The sequence below is a fragment of the Salvelinus namaycush genome, chromosome 33 (genome assembly GCF_016432855.1).
Source record: "Salvelinus namaycush isolate Seneca chromosome 33, SaNama_1.0, whole genome shotgun sequence".
NCBI lineage: Eukaryota > Metazoa > Chordata > Actinopteri > Salmoniformes > Salmonidae > Salvelinus > Salvelinus namaycush.
In genome coordinates, this window is record NC_052339.1 from 33,881,497 (window position 1) to 33,897,979 (window position 16,483).

Genomic DNA, 16,483 nt, shown 5'->3' on the forward strand with positions numbered 1-16,483 from the left:
TGGATACAATAAAAATCAGTGTTTGATTGTTTTAGTCTGATTCTTTTGGTTGATTGGTCGATCGATTACTTCCGCCTTTTTTCAAACTAAACATGGCAGCCACTCCAGCTACAAATCCGTCACAGTTGCTCCCACTTGGTTTGTGTGATTTTCTTCATATTTTGTATCAAATTATACAGATAACAAGGACGTCGGTAACGCTCAATGCGGGGTTGTATTGAAATATACCCATTTACAGATATGTAATGCAGGAGTCATGTAAACTAGTAGTTGTAGCATGTCCGCATTGCTAAGCTAGCTAAGTAGCAAAAGTAGCCAAACCTTACCCGCCGGCCAGGATGTCACAGATATGAACTAAATGTTTCCACTACAGCGATTTTCTGTATTACAGTCATGCCATATGACTTTCATTGATATATTTTCAAATTAAGTTAGCTAACTACATTTTGAACGAACGCTAGCTAGCGAGGCAACCAACCAGATTAGCCAAATTCAAACTCTCGCGGGAATGTTTGTGCTTCTCCAAATCAGGTCCTGCAGTCCCAGGTGCAGGCTTTTGTTCCAGACCATCACTAGCCCACTTGATTCAATCAAATAATACATTAGTCATGGTCATCTGTCTGGACAATGATTACACCTAGCAGAATCAAGATGTGTGTTAGGTTGCTGGAAGCCTGACAGAAAGCATGTACACCCAGTAGTTCTCTTGATCGTCAGTCTGTGATTTAAACATATATTCTTGTGTTGTTTCAGAGCTCGTGGACAAATGTATAGGTTCCAGAATCCATATCGTCATGAAGAACGACAAAGAAATTGTTGGCACCTTGTTGGGTTTCGACGATTTTGTCAGTATCCTTTACACAAAAGTCCTACGAAACATCTCATTATTTATCCTTCATTGCACATCTGTGGGAAACCCTTGTGAGGGTTTTTGGAGACCTACGCTCCTGTAGGATTTTGCTCTCCAGCCCTAATCTAACAAACGCACCTGCTTGTATTAACAAGCCGCTCATTCGGACCTCGATTAGCTGAAACGGGTGTGTTTGTATAGGGCTGGAGCAAAAGCCCTCACCGCCAGTCACTCTCCAGGAGGAGGGTTTGCTACTGCTGCAGAAGTATGGTACATTGTACAAAACCAGTCATTATTGAATTCAAATGTTTGCCATACTGTAATCATTTAGTTTGTCAATGTACAGATTATCCTTCACCCACCCAACTTCAGACATGGTGCTAGAGGACGTGACAGAATTGTAAGTACACAAGTATTACAGTTCACTTACATGGAGTGGAATCACAGAGCTGCTTATACATAGGGTGTGTCCCAAATGGCGCTCTATTCCCAATATAGTGCACTACTTTCGACCAGGGCTCATAGTGCTTTAATTAAAAGTAGTGAACGATAGCCTATATGGTTTGCTCTCTTGGGCGCCTGTCTAGAAAACAACCCTAGCTAGCCCACTTATGCGCTTGTGGAGAACTGAAAGGGTGGCTAGAGTCTTTGATCATTTTTAGGGCCTTCCTCTGACGCCGCCTGGTATAGAGGTCCTGAATGGCCCGTTTGCACTACCCTCTGTAGTGCCTTGCGTTCGGAGGCCGAGCAGTTGCCATACCAGGCAGTGATGCAACCAGTCAGGATGCTCTCGATGGTGCAGCTGTAGAACCTTTTGAGGATCTGAGGACCCAGGCCAAATCTTTATAGTTTCCTGAGAGGGAATAGGTTTTGTCGTGCCCTCTTCATGACTGTCTTGGTGTGTTTGGATCATGTTAGTTTGTTGGTGATGTGGACACCAAGGAACTCTCAACCTGCTCCACTGCAGCCCCATTGATGAGAATGGGGGCGTGCTCAGTCCTCTTTTTCTGTAGTCCACAATCATCTCCTTTGTCTTGGTCACATTGAGGGAGATGTTGTTGTCCTGGCACCACACGGCCAGGTCTCTGACCTCCTCCCTATAGGCTGTCTCGTTGTTGTCGGTGATCAGGTCTACCACTGTTGTGTCATCGGCAAAATGAATGATGGTGTTGGAGTCGTGCCTGGCCGTGCAGTCATGAGTGTAACTGAACACGCACCCGAGGGGCGCCTGTGTTGAGCATCAGCGTGGTGGACGTGTTGTTGCCTACCCTTACCACCTGGGGGCGGCCCGTCAGGAAGTGCAGGATCCAGTTGCAGAGGGAGGTGTTTAGTCCCAGGGTCCTTAGCTTATTGATGAGCTTTGAGGGCACTATGGTGTTGAACGCTGAGCTGTAGTCAATGAATAGCATTCTCAAATAGGTGTTCCTTTTGTCCAGGTGAGAAAGGGCAGTGTGGAGTGCAATAGAGATTGCATCATCTGTGGATCTGTTGGGGCGGTATGCAAATTGGAGTGGGTCTAGGGTTTATTTTATAATGGTGTTGATGTGAGCCATGACCAGCCTTTCAAAGCACTTCATGGCTACAGATGTGAGTGCTACGGGTCGGTAGTAATTTAGGCAGGTTACCTTAATGTTCTTGGGCACAGGCACTATGGTGGTCTGCTTGAAACATGTTGGTATTACAGACTCGGACAGGGAAGAGGTTGAAAATGTCAGTGAAGACACTTGCCAGTTGGTCAGCACATGCTCGCAGTACACATCCTGGTAATCCGTCTGGCCCTGCGGCCTTGTGAATGTTGACCTGTTTAAAGGTTTAACTCACATCGGCTGCGGAGAGCGTGATCAGTCTTCCGGATTAGCTGGTGCTCTCATGCAAGTTTCAGTGTTACACAGTCCACTGCCCCTTGTCTTACCAGACGCCTCTGTTCTATCCTGCCAGTGCAGCGTATAACCAGCCAGCTGTATGTTGATAGTGTCATGATTTAGCCACGACTCCGTGAAGCATAAGACGTTACTGTTTAATGTCCTGTTGGTAGTTTATTCTTCCGCTTAGCTCGTCAATTTTATGCACGTTTGCTAGCAGAATGGAAGGAAGTGGTGGTTTTTCCGATTGCCTACGAATTCTCAGAAGGCAGCCCGCCCTTTGGCCCCTTTTTTCTCCACCTCATCTTCACGCAAATCGCGGGGATCTGGGCCTGTTCCCGAGAAAGCAGTATATTCTTTGTGTCAAGACTCGTGAAAGGAAAAAAAGGATTCTGCCAGTAATCGCAGTCCTGATGTCTGGAAGTTATTTTCTGTCATAAGAGATGGTAGCGGCAACATTGTGTACAAGATAAGTTGCAAATAAACAAACAAAAAAAACACTCGGTTGGGGACACGTAAAACGTCTGCCTTCCTCTCCGGCGCCATCTTATGAGCAGTATGTTGATAAATCCAGTAAACCCATTGGAGGTAAAGATGGCGCTACAGCAGTGGCCTACTACCATACAGCTTCAACCTGTCCCAATTCTTTCAGCTCTACAGAGGTAGCTGGTGTAGTAACCGGGCTGCCTGGTGTAGTAAGGGTAGGACAGGTGTTGAATCTTTCCTCTTGATGCCTCTGTTTTAGTGAAATCACACCGGAGGGAAGGAGGATCACCAAACTGGATCAGATACTACTCAACGGTAACAACATCACCATGGTGAGCATATTATGACATACTATAGATTATTATAACAACATCACCATGGTGAGCATATTATGACATACTATAGATTATTATAACAACATCACCATGGTGAGCATATTATGACATACTATAGATTATTATAACAACATCACCATGGTGAGCATATTATGACATACTATAGATCATTATAACAACATCACCATGGTGAGCATTATGACATACTATAGATTATTATAACAACATCACCATGGTGAGCATTATGACATACTATAGATTATTATTCCATTTGTCAAATGGAGTGCCCTGCGACAGACCACCATCCTATCTAGAGGGGTGTACTTGTATATCAAGCTGCCTTACATTACAGAAACGGGAGATAGGCTCCTGCCCTCTGGGCCCATTCTTGCTCAGACGAGGCTTTCTTACCTTTTACTAGATTGTCAAATGCTTGTCGCAGCAGTCGTATGCTGATTGTCACTACCCATTCTGTTGTATCCTTCTCTTTTCTAGCTCATACCTGGAGGTGAAGGGCCTGAAGTATAACAACAGCATTTAGCTGAAACATTGTTTTACGTTGTGGATGTATACTTGCCTTCCTATCAGTACTTACTTTCCTTAGTTTGTGCTAATGTTTTATTTTTGGTTCTTTGTTTTAGTTTAAGAAAATAATTGTAACAAAAGTTTTTTTTTTCTTCTAATGAAGGCTTGATAAAGGTTTGTGTACAGAGCAACAGTTGGTTGGAATTTTGACATGTGTAACGTCAACCATTTCTACTTTAGTGGTGAGAAACTGTATTATTTTTTGTTATAAATAAATCACAGTGATTGAAAATAAAGAACCCCAGTGTTAATTTGTAGCTCCTAAAGGACAAGACAGAGCATCATGGACTTCGGCCGTGCGCAGTGGGTTGACTGTCCCATCTCTACACACCACAGAACATCGGACGTCATTTTCTGTTTATTTCCCGACAATTCTACACGTTAAATCACCGCCGTTCATCGACACCCCAGCAGGTGATCTACAGCCTGTTTATGGTGTGTCTAGTCTTTTTTAATAGTGCAGCTGTTGCTTCCAGAGTTGCAATCATCATTTAGTCTCTAGGTTCAGTGTTCAATATTAAGATGAGTTTATTAGCATGAAAAAACAACAGGCTAATCTGGACACTGTGGCTGATGGTACAAATAGAAGGGCTGATGGTACAAATAGAAACAGCTTTGTTGCTGATGTTCAAACGGGACTGATTAAATTTTGATTGGTATTGTAGTATACACCTGGAAAAGATCACATGGTTGAAATGAATTCAACCCCACTATTCTCTCATTCTTCTTCATCCCTTCACCTGGGAGCCGGTCTGTTTTGTGCTAACATGCCAAATAGCAATAGAGTAGGAAAGAGTACAAGGCTCCTTCCTCCTCCTCGCATGCATCTCAGTACATTGAAGGTTTCTCTTCTCCTTTCGGATTGGTCACTTTTTCCAGGTTCTTGCTGATGATGTCATACAGTTCCGCCTGCAACACACACATTGATGAAGTGAGTGGTCTTGTATACTGGTGTTATCTTTTCATTTGGGTTTTTTATTTTTTTAACCTTTTATTTAACTAGGCAAGTCAGTTAAAAACAAATTCTTATTTACTATGACAGCCTACCGGGGAAACGCGGGTTAACTGCCTTGTTCAGGGGCAGAACGACAGATTTTTAACTTGTCAGCTCGGGGATTCAATCTTGCAACCTTTCGGTTACTAATCCAACGCTCTAACCCAAAGGCTACCTGCCGCCCCTACACTCTAACCACTAGGCTACCTGCCGCCCCTACACTCTAGCCACTAGGCTACCTGCCGCCCCTACACTCTAACCACTAGGCTACCTGCCGCCCCTACACTCTAACCACTAGGCTACCTGCCGCCCCTACACTCTAACCACTAGGCTACCTGCCGCCTCTACACTCTAGCCACTAGTCTACCTGCCGCCCCTACACTCTAACCACTAGGCTACCTGCCGCCCCTACGGTCTAACCACTAGGCTACCTGCCGCCCCCAACGGTCTAACCACTAGGCTACCTGCCGCCCCCAACGGTCTAACCACTAGGCTACCTGCCGCCCCCAACGGTCTAACCACTAGGCTACCTGCCGCCCCCAACGGTCTAACCACTAGGCTACCTGCCGCCCCTACGCTCTAACCACTAGGCTACCTGCCGCCCCTACGCTCTAACCACTAGGCTACCTGCCGCCCCTACGCTCTAACCACTAGGCTACCTGCCTCCTCTACGCTCTAACCACTAGGCTACCTGCCACCTCTACGCTCTAACCACTAGGCTACCTGCCGCCCCTACGCTCTAACCACTAGGCTACCTGCCGCCCCTACGCTCTAACCACTAGGCTACCTGCCGCCCCTACGCTCTAACCACTAGGCTACCTGCCGCCCCTACGCTCTAACCACTAGGCTACCTGCCGCCCCTACGCTCTAACCACTAGGCTACCTGCCGCCCCTACGCTCTAACCACTAGGCTACCTGCCGCCCCTACGCTCTAACCACTAGGCTACCTGCCGCCCCTACGCTCTAACCACTAGGCTACCTGCCGCCCCTACGCTCTAACCACTAGGCTACCTGCCGCCCCTATGCTCTAACCACTAGGCTACCTGCCGCCCCTACGCTCTAACCACTAGGCTACCTGCCGCCCCTACGCTCTAACCACTAGGCTACCTGCCGCCCCTACGCTCTAACCACTAGGCTACCTGCCGCCCCTACGCTCTAACCACTAGGCTACCTGCCGCCCCTACGCTCTAACCACTAGGCTACCTGCCGCCCCTACGCTCTAACCACTAGGCTACCTGCCGCCCCTACGCTCTAACCACTAGGCTACCTGCCGCCCCTACGCTCTAACCACTAGGCTACCTGCCGCCCCTACGCTCTAACCACTAGGCTACCTGCCGCCCCTACGCTCTAACCACTAGGCTACCTGCCGCCCCTACGCTCTAACCACTAGGCTACCTGCCGCCCCTACGCTCTAACCACTAGGCTACCTGCCGCCCCTACGCTCTAACCACTAGGCTACCTGCCGCCCCTACGCTCTAACCACTAGGCTACCTGCCGCCCCTACGCTCTAACCACTAGGCTACCTGCCGCCCCTACGCTCTAACCACTAGGCTACCTGCCGCCCCTACGCTCTAACCACTAGGCTACCTGCCGCCCCTACGCTCTAACCACTAGGCTACCTGCCGCCCCTACGCTCTAACCACTAGGCTACCTGCCTCCCCTACGCTCTAACCACTAGGCTACCTGCCGCCCCTATAGGCCTATAGCTGGATCTGCACAACCGACGTTGTGGGAAATGGTTTCATCTTGACGTTGCGTCTACTTTTGAGGTCTGAAAACATCTGACAAACGTTCATTTATGAGTGACCTTGACTTGTTCACTTATAGAGTGACTTATTAAAGCTGCAATATGTACCTTTTTTTTAGGGGGCGACCTGACCAAATTCACATAGAAATGTGAGTTATAGATCTGTCGTCCTCATTGAAAGAAAGTCTAAAATTGTAGATCTGTTCTATATGCACTATTTCTATGCTTCCTGTTAAGTTTCGTTTTTGTGTCTAACTTTAAGACAGTATCTTGCCTGTCCCAAATGGTACCCTTTTCACTATATAGTGCACTACTTTTGTCCTGAGTCCATATGGCCCTGGTCAAAAGTAGTGCACTATATACGAACTAGTTGCCATTTGAGATTAAATCAGTCACTCACATAGAAGCCACGGATGTCCAGGAGGATGACTCTGATGTCAGAGTAGACAGCCTCATCCTTCTCATGGACCAGTGAGCGGTAGTCCATCTGATTTTAACCAGAAGGAGGAGGAGAAAAAACAGAGGGATGAGGAAGGAAGGGGACAAGGAGGGATGTGTTACGACATCAGGATGAGGAAGGAAGAGGACAAGGAGGGATGTGTTACGACATCAGGATGAGGAAGGAAGGGAACAAGGAGGGATGTGTTACGACATCAGGATGAGGAAGGAAGGGAACAAGGAGGGATGTGTTACGACATCAGGATGAGGAAGGAAGAGGACAAGGAGGGATGTGTTACGACATCAGGATGAGGAAGGAAGAGGACAAGGAGGGATGTGTTACGACATCAGGATGAGGACGAGGAGGGATGTGTTACGACATCAGGATGAGGAAGGAAGGGAACAAGGAGGGATGTGTTACGACATCAGGATGAGGACGAGGGATGTGTTACGACATCAGGAAGAGGAAGGAAGAGGACAAGGAGGGATGTGTTACGACATCAGGATGAGGACAAGGAGGGATGTGTTACGACATCAGGATGAGGAAGGAAGGGGACAAGGAGGGATGTGTTACGACATCAGGATGAGGACAAGGAGGGATGTGTTACGACATCAGGAAGAGGAAGGAAGGGGACAAGGAGGGATGTGTTACGACATCAGGATGAGGAAGGAAGGGGACAAGGAGGGATGTGTTACGACATCAGGATGAGGACGAGGAGGGATGTGTTACGACATCAGGATGAGGAAGGAAGGGGACAAGGAGGGATGTGTTACGACATCAGGATGAGGAAGGAAGGGAACAAGGAGGGATGTGTTACGACATCAGGATGAGGAAGGAAGGGAACAAGGAGGGATGTGTTACGACATCAGGATGAGGAAGGAAGGGAACAAGGAGGGATGTGTTACGACATCAGGAAGAGGACAAGGAGGGATGTGTTACGACATCAGGAAGAGGACAAGGAGGGATGTGTTACGACATCAGGATGAGGACAAGGAGGGATGTGTTACGACATCAGGATGAGGACGAGGAGGGATGTGTTACGACATCAGGATGAGGACGAGGAGGGATGTGTTACGACATCAGGATGAGGACAAGGAGGGATGTGTTACGACATCAGGATGAGGACAAGGAGGGATGTGTTACGACATCAGGATGAGGAAGGAAGGGGACAAGGAGGGATGTGTTACGACATCAGGATGAGGACAAGGAGGGATGTGTTACGACATCAGGATGAGGAAGGAAGGGGACAAGGAGGGATGTGTTACGACATCAGGAAGAGGAAGGAAGAGGACAAGGAGGGATGTGTTACGACATCAGGATGAGGACAAGGAGGGATGTGTTACGACATCAGGATGAGGAAGGAAGGGGACAAGGAGGGATGTGTTACGACATCAGGATGAGGAAGGAAGGGAACAAGGAGGGATGTGTTACGACATCAGGATGAGGACAAGGAGGGATGTGTTACGACATCAGGATGAGGACGAGGAGGGATGTGTTACGACATCAGGATGAGGACGAGGAGGGATGTGTTACGACATCAGGATGAGGAAGGAAGAGGACAAGGAGGGATGTGTTACGACATCAGGAAGAGGAAGGAAGAGGACAAGGAGGGATGTGTTACGACATCAGGATGAGGACAAGGAGGGATGTGTTACGACATCAGGATGAGGAAGGAAGGGAACAAGGAGGGATGTGTTACGACATCAGGATGAGGAAGGAAGGGAACAAGGAGGGATGTGTTACGACATCAGGATGAGGACGAGGGATGTGTTACGACATCAGGATGAGGACGAGGAGGGATGTGTTACGACATCAGGATGAGGAAGGAAGGGAACAAGGAGGGATGTGTTACGACATCAGGTCATAGTTGAATACAGAATTGGGTCGTGTCTATAAATGTTCTCACCACATGAGTTGCCTTGGAGGCTTTGGCCACTGCATCTCCCCTCTCTGAAAAGTACCTGAAGGAACAATGGTGACGGTCACATGTATAATATTTATTTTGTCAAAATATACTATGACCTCCAAGAGCTCTAGGTTACTTGAAAGCATGAAAATGTGTCATACTTGTTCATGTTGGTGTGGAAGCCGTCCACTTTTGTCTTCACTGCAGCTATTCTCTCCAAGATTTTCTCCTGGATATGGCACAAGGAAACACCATGAGCCTCAGTTATAAACGCTGCGTACGTACAAAATCTACCCCCAAAACATGCACCAAGCAGTTTTTCCCACAAAAGTTGCGATTTTATTTTTTAAAAACGTAACATGGCGTGAGGATGTCCTGTACCTACACGCAAACGTACATTTTTTGTAGTGGATGAAGTATTCTATTGCAAGCAGGCAGGTAAGGATGTGCAAATGGAGGATATGATGACCATGCTTAAAACAACATTACAGCCATTTGCTAGTGAGAAGAGTGAAATTCTACGCATTTTATTGGGGGAATCTAAAATAAAGTAAAATAATAAATAATAAATAAATATTTTTTCTATTGCAGAATAAATTACTTGTTTTCTAGCAGAAAATATGCATATTCACGAAGTAGCCGTACAACAAATTACCATGCGAATCGCATTTAATTGGGCCTAGTAAAATAGATAGGCTATGTATTTAAAGTGTTGCTGTATGCGATCCCATAGACAGCACAGTTTTTATAATACACAGTCGAATTTAACAGGTGATCAGACAGTTTATTTATTTTTTTTACACTAAAGTACGTATGCTAGTACTGTATTTTCAATTTTTTGGGATTAGCCTATACAATGTTTCAGAATTCGCGGGCAGACCAGCATATTTAGGTTGGGGGGGAAAGTCGATTTCAAAACATTGTTCAATTGAAACGTTCTGCTGACAGGTCCACAACAATTTGCCATTGTTTTCTTTCAGAAACTGTCACAGTCCTTTGCCAAATACAGCATAAGTTACTTCAAAAGATTAAAGCATTCTGCCAATACCTCAAAACATTTGATCAAATTTGTTCTTTCTTTTAGAAACTGTCGTGGCCTAATTCCAATAGTTCCAAATTATACAGCGAATAAAGGGAGTTATTGTCAACATAATGGAATGGAGGGCATTTTCCAGGCGGCGTTATAATGCTCGTTCACACGCGCACCGTTTTAGGATGGCTCTGATTTATAGCGGGAAACATGCGTATGTATGACGAGCGTTAAGTTTTTCTAAAATCCATATTTGTAGACGTATTTTCAAAAATTTCGCATTCAGATATTTAGTGTGACATTTACACAACGGTTATAAATGAGGCCTCAGGAGAATACAGTTCCATCTGTAGCAGCGTTCCCTTTTTCAGGAATGACCACTTGACTTTAAAGATGAACAAGTGTTGACCGTTTACCTGGATTGCAACGCCAAAGTCGTTCCCATCCTCTATTTTGGGGATGAGATGCTGAATCCAGCAGGACACCTAAAACGACACAGACACCAATGACTACAGAACATGTGCATCTTCACCAACATTTGCATCTCTTTCAGTTCACCACAAGATGTCACTGTTTCTTCTATTGTATTCTTACTGTAATGATGGTCTCCTTCAGTGATAGGATCTCTGGTTATTCTTACTGTAATGATGGTCTCCTTCAGTGATAGGATCTCTGGTTATTCTTACTGTAATGATGGTCTCAGTGCTAGGATCTCTGGTTATTCTTACTGTAATGATGGTCTCCCTCAGTGATATGATCTCTGGTTATTCTTACTGTAATGATGGTCTCTCTCAGTGATAGGATCTCTGGTTATTCTTACTGTAATGATGGTCTCTCTCAGTGCTAGGATCTCTGGTTATTCTTACTGTAATGATGGTCTCTCTCAGTGCTAGGATCTCTGGTTATTCTTACTGTAATGATGGTCTCTCTCAGTGATAGTATCTCTGGTTATTCTTACTGTAATGATGGTCTCTCTCAGTGATAGTATCTCTGGTTATTCTTACTGTAATGATGGTCTCTCTCAGTGCTAGGATCTCTGGTTTCACTCTGTCCAGCAGCTTCACAATCTTCTCATTCCCTTTGATGAAGCCACAGCTTGGAGCTGAAAGACACAAAAGGAATAACACCAGCTGATTCAACACACTTCCTGGAATGATTTTCTCAGCCTATTTTAAATGGTTGGTCTTAAGCCAGGGAACAACAGCCACACGTTGACAGCCATGACTCTGACCGCTGTCTCTCACCTTTCTTCTTCTTCTTCTTCTTGTCATCATTCTCGTCAGTCTCCATTTCCTGGAGGGAGAAAAATCAGTCAGTCTGTACCTATAGACGTCAGTCAGTCTGTAGCCGTCAGTCAGTCAGTCTGTAGCCGTCAGTCAGTCAGTCTGTAGCCGTCAGTCAGTCTGTAGCCGTCAGTCAGTCAGTCTGTAGCCGTCAGTCAGTCAGTCTGTAGCCGTCAGTCTGTAGCCGTCAGTCAGTCTGTAGCCGCCAGTCAGTCAGTCTGTAGCCGTCAGTCAGTCAGTCTGTAGCCGTCAGTCAGTCTGTAGCCGTCAGTCAGTCTGTAGCCGTCAGTCTGTAGCCGTCAGTCAGTCTGTAGCCGTCAGTCTGTAGCCGCCAGTCAGTCAGTCTGTAGCCGCCAGTCAGTCAGTCTGTAGCCGCCAGTCAGTCAGTCTGTAGCCGCCAGTCAGTCAGTCTGTAGCCGCCAGTCAGTCAGTCTGTAGCCGTCAGTCAGTCAGTCTGTAGCCGTCAGTCAGTCAGTCTGTAGCCGCCCGTCAGTCTGTAGCCGTCAGTCTGTAGCCGTCAGTCAGTCTGTAGCCGTCAGTCAGTCTGTAGCCGCCATTCAGTCAGTCAGTCTGTAGCCGCCAGTCAGTCAGTCTGTAGCCGTCAGTCAGTCAGTCTGTAGCCGTCAGTCAGTCAGTCTGTAGCCGTCAGTCAGTCAGTCTGTAGCCGTCAGTCAGTCAGTCTGTAGCCATCAGACAGTCAGTCTGTAGCCGTCAGTCTGTAGCCGTCAGTCAGTCTGTAGCCGTCAGTCTGTAGCCGTCAGTCTGTCTGTAGCCGTCAGTCAGTCTGTAGCCGTCAGTCAGTCTGTAGCCGTCAGTCTGTAGCCGTCAGTCCGTCAGTCTGTAGTCATAGCCATCAGTCAGTCAGTCTGTAGCCGCCAGTCAGTCTGTAGCCGCCAGTCAGTCTGTAGCCGCCAGTCAGTCTGTAGCCGTCAGTCAGTCAGTCTGTAGCCGTCAGTCAGTCAGTCTGTAGCCGTCAGTCAGTCAGTCTGTAGCCGTCAGTCAGTCTGTAGCCGTCAGTCAGTCTGTAGCCGTCAGTCTGTAGCCGTCAGTCAGTCAGTCTGTAGTCGTCAGACAGTCAGTCTGTAGCCGTCAGTCAGTCAGTCTGTAGCCGTCAGTCAGTCAGTCTGTAGCCGTCAGTCAGTCAGTCTGTAGCCGTCAGTCTGTAGCCGTCAGTCAGTCTGTAGCCGTCAGTCTGTAGCCGTCAGTCAGTCTGTAGCCGTCAGTCTGTAGCCGTCAGTCAGTCAGTCTGTAGCCGTCAGTCAGTCAGTCTGTAGCCGTCAGTCTGTCAGTCTGTAGTCATAGCCATCAGTCAGTCTGTAGCCGTCAGTCTGTAGCCGTCAGTCAGTCTGTAGCCGTCAGTCAGTCTGTAGCCGTCAGTCAGTCTGTAGCCGTCAGTCTGTCTGTAGCCGTCAGTCAGTCTGTAGCCGTCAGTCAGTCTGTAGCCGTCAGTCTGTAGCCGCCATTCAGTCAGTCAGTCTGTAGCCGCCATTCAGTCAGTCAGTCTGTAGCCGCCAGTCAGTCAGTCAGTCTGTAGCCGTCAGTCAGTCAGTCTGTAGCCGTCAGTCTGTAGCCGTCAGTCAGTCAGTCTGTAGCCGTCAGTCAGTCAGTCTGTAGCCGTCAGTCAGTCAGTCTGTAGCCGTCAGTCAGTCAGTCTGTAGCCATCAGACAGTCAGTCTGTAGCTGTCAGTCAGTCAGTCTGTAGCCGTCAGTCTGTAGCCGTCAGTCTGTAGTCATAGCCATCAGTCAGTCAGTCTGTAGCCGTCAGTCAGTCTGTAGCCGTCAGTCAGTCTGTAGCCGTCAGTCAGTCAGTCTGTAGCCGTCAGTCAGTCAGACTGTAGCCGTCAGTCTGTAGCAGCCCGTCAGTCTGTAGCCGCCATTCAGTCTGTAGCTGTCAGTCAGTCTGTAGCCGTCAGTCAGTCTGTAGCCGTCAGTCAGTCAGTCTGTAGCCGTCAGTCTGTAGCCGTCAGTCAGTCAGACTGTAGCCGTCAGTCTGTAGCCGTCAGTCAGTCAGTCTGTAGCCGTCAGTCAGTCTGTAGTCGTCAGTCAGTCTGTAGTCGTCAGTCTGTAGCCGTCAGTCTGTAGCCGTCAGTCTGTCAGTCAGTCAGTCTGTAGCCGTCAGTCAGTCTGTAGCCGTCAGTCAGTCAGTCTGTAGCCGTCAGTCAGTCTGTAGCCATCAGACAGTCAGTCTGTAGCTGTCAGTCAGTCAGTCTGTAGCCGTCAGTCAGTCTGTAGCCGTCAGTCAGTCTGTAGCTGTCAGTCAGTCAGTCTGTAGCCGTCAGTCAGTCAGTCTGTAGCCATCAGACAGTCAGTCTGTAGCTGTCAGTCAGTCAGTCTGTAGTCGTCAGTCAGTCAGTCTGTAGCCGTCAGTCTATAGTCGTCAGTCAGTCAGTCTGTAGCCGTCAGTCAGTCTGTAGCCGTCAGTCAGTCAGACTGTAGCCGTCAGTCAGTCTGTAGCCGTCAGTCTGTAGCCGCCATTCAGTCAGTCAGTCTGTAGCCGCCAGTCAGTCAGTCAGTCTGTAGCCGTCAGTCAGTCTGTAGCCGTCAGTCAGTCTGTAGCTGTCAGTCAGTCAGTCTGTAGCCGTCAGTCAGTCTGTAGCCGCCAGTCAGTCAGTCTGTAGCCGTCAGTCAGTCAGTCTGTAGTCGTCAGTCAGTCAGTCTGTAGCCGTCAGTCTATAGTCGTCAGTCAGTCAGTCTGTAGCCGTCAGTCAGTCTGTAGCCGTCAGTCAGTCAGACTGTAGCCGTCAGTCAGTCAGACTGTAGCCGTCAGTCTGTAGCCGCCAGTCAGTCTGTAGCCGCCATTCAGTCAGTCAGTCTGTAGCCGTCAGTCTGTAGCCGAAAACCAACTGGAGACACCACTCTACAGGAACTGAGTAAAGCAGAGATCTCCTCTTCACATAAGAGAGTAAGGTGGAGAGCCATGATGGTGGACATCCTATCCTCACAAGGGAGCCAAGAGGATTCAGTTAAGTTATTAAATCCTGTTGATCTATATGGTCAGCATTCCCTACTACCTATATAGTGCACTACTTTTGACCAGGACCCATAGTAGTGCACTAAATAGTGAATAGGGTGACATTTGGGATGCTACACAATGTATCTGGTTAGAAGAGCATGATAGTCAGTCACCTCATCCTCCGCAGTGGGAGGGTCTGGTATGGGGATGTCCAGAGGGGCTTGGAGAGTGGACAGGTCTGGGATGTTGAGATCATCCTCCTGGAAGAGACATGGGAGGGAGGGAGAGATAGATGAGAGGACGGGAGGTAGAGGGTGGAGGGAGGGAGGGAGAGAAAGTCGAGAGGACGGGAGGTAGAGGGAGGGAGAGATAGATGAGAGGAAGGGAGGTGGAGGGAGGGAGGGAGGTAGAGGGTGGAAGGAAGATCAATTTCACAACGTAGGAATGAACAGACCGTGACACATGAACTAATCAACGAGGCTGACCTTCAGCAGCTTGTCCAGCTGAGAAATCTTCAATGGGATGTAGTTGGAAAACAGATCATCTGCCTAAAAAAAACGGAACTTGGTAAGTCCTAACTCCCCCATTCGCCCATGAAAAGCATGCCCCCTTTTCTATTTCAAATGGTAAATGCAACAGCACACATCTGTTTTCAACACAATAAGGCAAACACATGACTAACCTGTTGATACAGAGACTGGTGGAAGTTCTCCACCTAAAGGCAAAGGGAATGAAAAGACGTGTGTAAGTGGTGCAACATTTGGAAATATGTTTACTAAACTTATACTGTAAAACATCTTAAACTCACAAGCAGGGTCAATGTTAAACTAGGATCAATTGTGTAATAATTGTGTAATCTATTGTAAATGAGCCTTCACACACACACAACTATACAAAGGTTGTGTTCCAGTGGACTGCCAAGCATTTTGTTTATACCTGGACCGCCCACTCAACCTCGTAAAACTAAAGTGTAAGCATTACGCTGATTTTGATTTGCCACAAACCGTTTACACCAAACGGAAAACGCAAACGAGAATTTCTATTGGACACATTTAGGTAGATCCCTCCGTTTCGATCCGTTTGGTTCGTAATGAATACACCCCTGGGCCATGTTCAGTTACCAAACTTTCTCGAACGTTGCAGATATAAATGCCATGAATCGAGACAATGTCAGTCCGTATTCTACATGTCAGACAGGTCTACATGAACTATTTATATCTGAACGTTCAATCCTGCTGAACGTGGCCCAGTGAAACCGTTTAGCCAGGTTGGTTTTTGCTTTCGCTTTTGTCTGGAAGAATGACTAGGATTTTACAATTTTAACGAACAAATTGTGCGTAACAGACCAAAATGGAACAATTTATCTTTGTTCGCAGGCCATGTCGCAGGAAAAACAGTTGAAACCAAGGTGCTCTTATGAAACCATTTGCGCAAAGTTAAAGGGGAACATATGAGGTAAAAAAATAATTTAAAAAAAGCCCAATTAACGCCTAACATTTATTAACAACATGTGCATGAGTTCGTGCTTACCTTTACTGCGTTCACGCTTTTTATTTTCATTACAGACGATTTCGACATTTTGAGCGAACGGTTGTGCGTACTGTTTTAAAGTAAAAGGTCCGTCGTTGGACCCGTCTATTTCCTCAAAGTCTCCCACTTTCGATTTCAAAGGATTATATTCGAAAACCGCCTGATCAAGCCACACCCACTGAATGAATGTATTCCTTCAAAAATGAAATGGCTTGATATTTATTTAGTACATACTGTTGAATTAAACGGCCGTTTCAAATACAGTAGTTGGCTCATAAACTCATAATTGAAGACCGAGTCCTAAACTATCCCATACAGTATAAAGCGTTTTCACTGAGGAAATGTAATGTTAGGCCACCCTTAATTTCACCGTCTAACTAACTAACACATGGGACATATTGATATTTTGCATAAAAGTTAAATGATAATATGCCAAAGTTTTCTCTCAAACTCACTGATTATCATTGACCACCAGATGGAAGC

General features: G+C 47.0%; 2 protein-coding genes across 2 annotated transcripts; one reads left to right on the forward strand and one right to left on the reverse strand.

The window, feature by feature from the left end:
* Positions 1-61: 61 nt before the first annotated feature.
* On the forward strand, positions 62-4,348 carry LOC120028116 (U6 snRNA-associated Sm-like protein LSm5). The gene is made up of 5 exons (XM_038973298.1): positions 62-138; positions 754-849; positions 1,223-1,250; positions 3,458-3,530; positions 4,029-4,348. The coding sequence occupies exons 1-5, from the start codon at positions 93-95 to the stop codon at positions 4,059-4,061; spliced, it is 276 nt and encodes a 91-aa protein (XP_038829226.1). The 5' UTR covers positions 62-92; the 3' UTR covers positions 4,062-4,348.
* Positions 4,349-4,621: 273 nt separating this feature from the next.
* LOC120028115 (proteasome activator complex subunit 2-like) lies at positions 4,622-16,141 on the reverse strand. Its single transcript, XM_038973297.1, has 11 exons — positions 16,001-16,141; positions 15,153-15,185; positions 14,956-15,018; positions 14,644-14,730; positions 11,479-11,527; positions 11,239-11,336; positions 10,651-10,719; positions 9,366-9,433; positions 9,205-9,259; positions 7,260-7,346; positions 4,622-5,027 (listed from the first exon to the last, which is right to left on the reverse strand). The coding sequence occupies exons 1-11, from the start codon at positions 16,046-16,048 to the stop codon at positions 4,947-4,949; spliced, it is 738 nt and encodes a 245-aa protein (XP_038829225.1). The 5' UTR covers positions 16,049-16,141; the 3' UTR covers positions 4,622-4,946.
* Positions 16,142-16,483: the final 342 nt, after the last annotated feature.

What these genes read in the sequence shown, in the direction of transcription:
- LOC120028116 (XM_038973298.1), top strand. Translation starts at nt 93, where the DNA reads ATGGCAGCCACTCCAGCTACAAATCCGTCACAGTTGCTCCCACTTG. An exon ending in GTCACAGTTGCTCCCACTTG is followed by an intron (nt 139 to 753) that starts GTTTGTGTGATT and finishes GTGTTGTTTCAG; the next exon opens with AGCTCGTGGACAAATGTATA. An exon ending in GGGTTTCGACGATTTTGTCA is followed by an intron (nt 850 to 1,222) that starts GTATCCTTTACA and finishes ACCCAACTTCAG; the next exon opens with ACATGGTGCTAGAGGACGTG.
- LOC120028115 (XM_038973297.1), bottom strand. Translation starts at nt 16,048, where the DNA reads ATGTCGAAATCGTCTGTAATGAAAATAAAAAGCGTGAACGCAGTAAAG. An exon ending in GAAGAAGAAGAAGAAGAAAG is followed by an intron (nt 11,337 to 11,478) that starts GTGAGAGACAGC and finishes TGTGTCTTTCAG; the next exon opens with CTCCAAGCTGTGGCTTCATC. An exon ending in TTCCACACCAACATGAACAA is followed by an intron (nt 9,260 to 9,365) that starts GTATGACACATT and finishes TTGTTCCTTCAG; the next exon opens with GTACTTTTCAGAGAGGGGAG.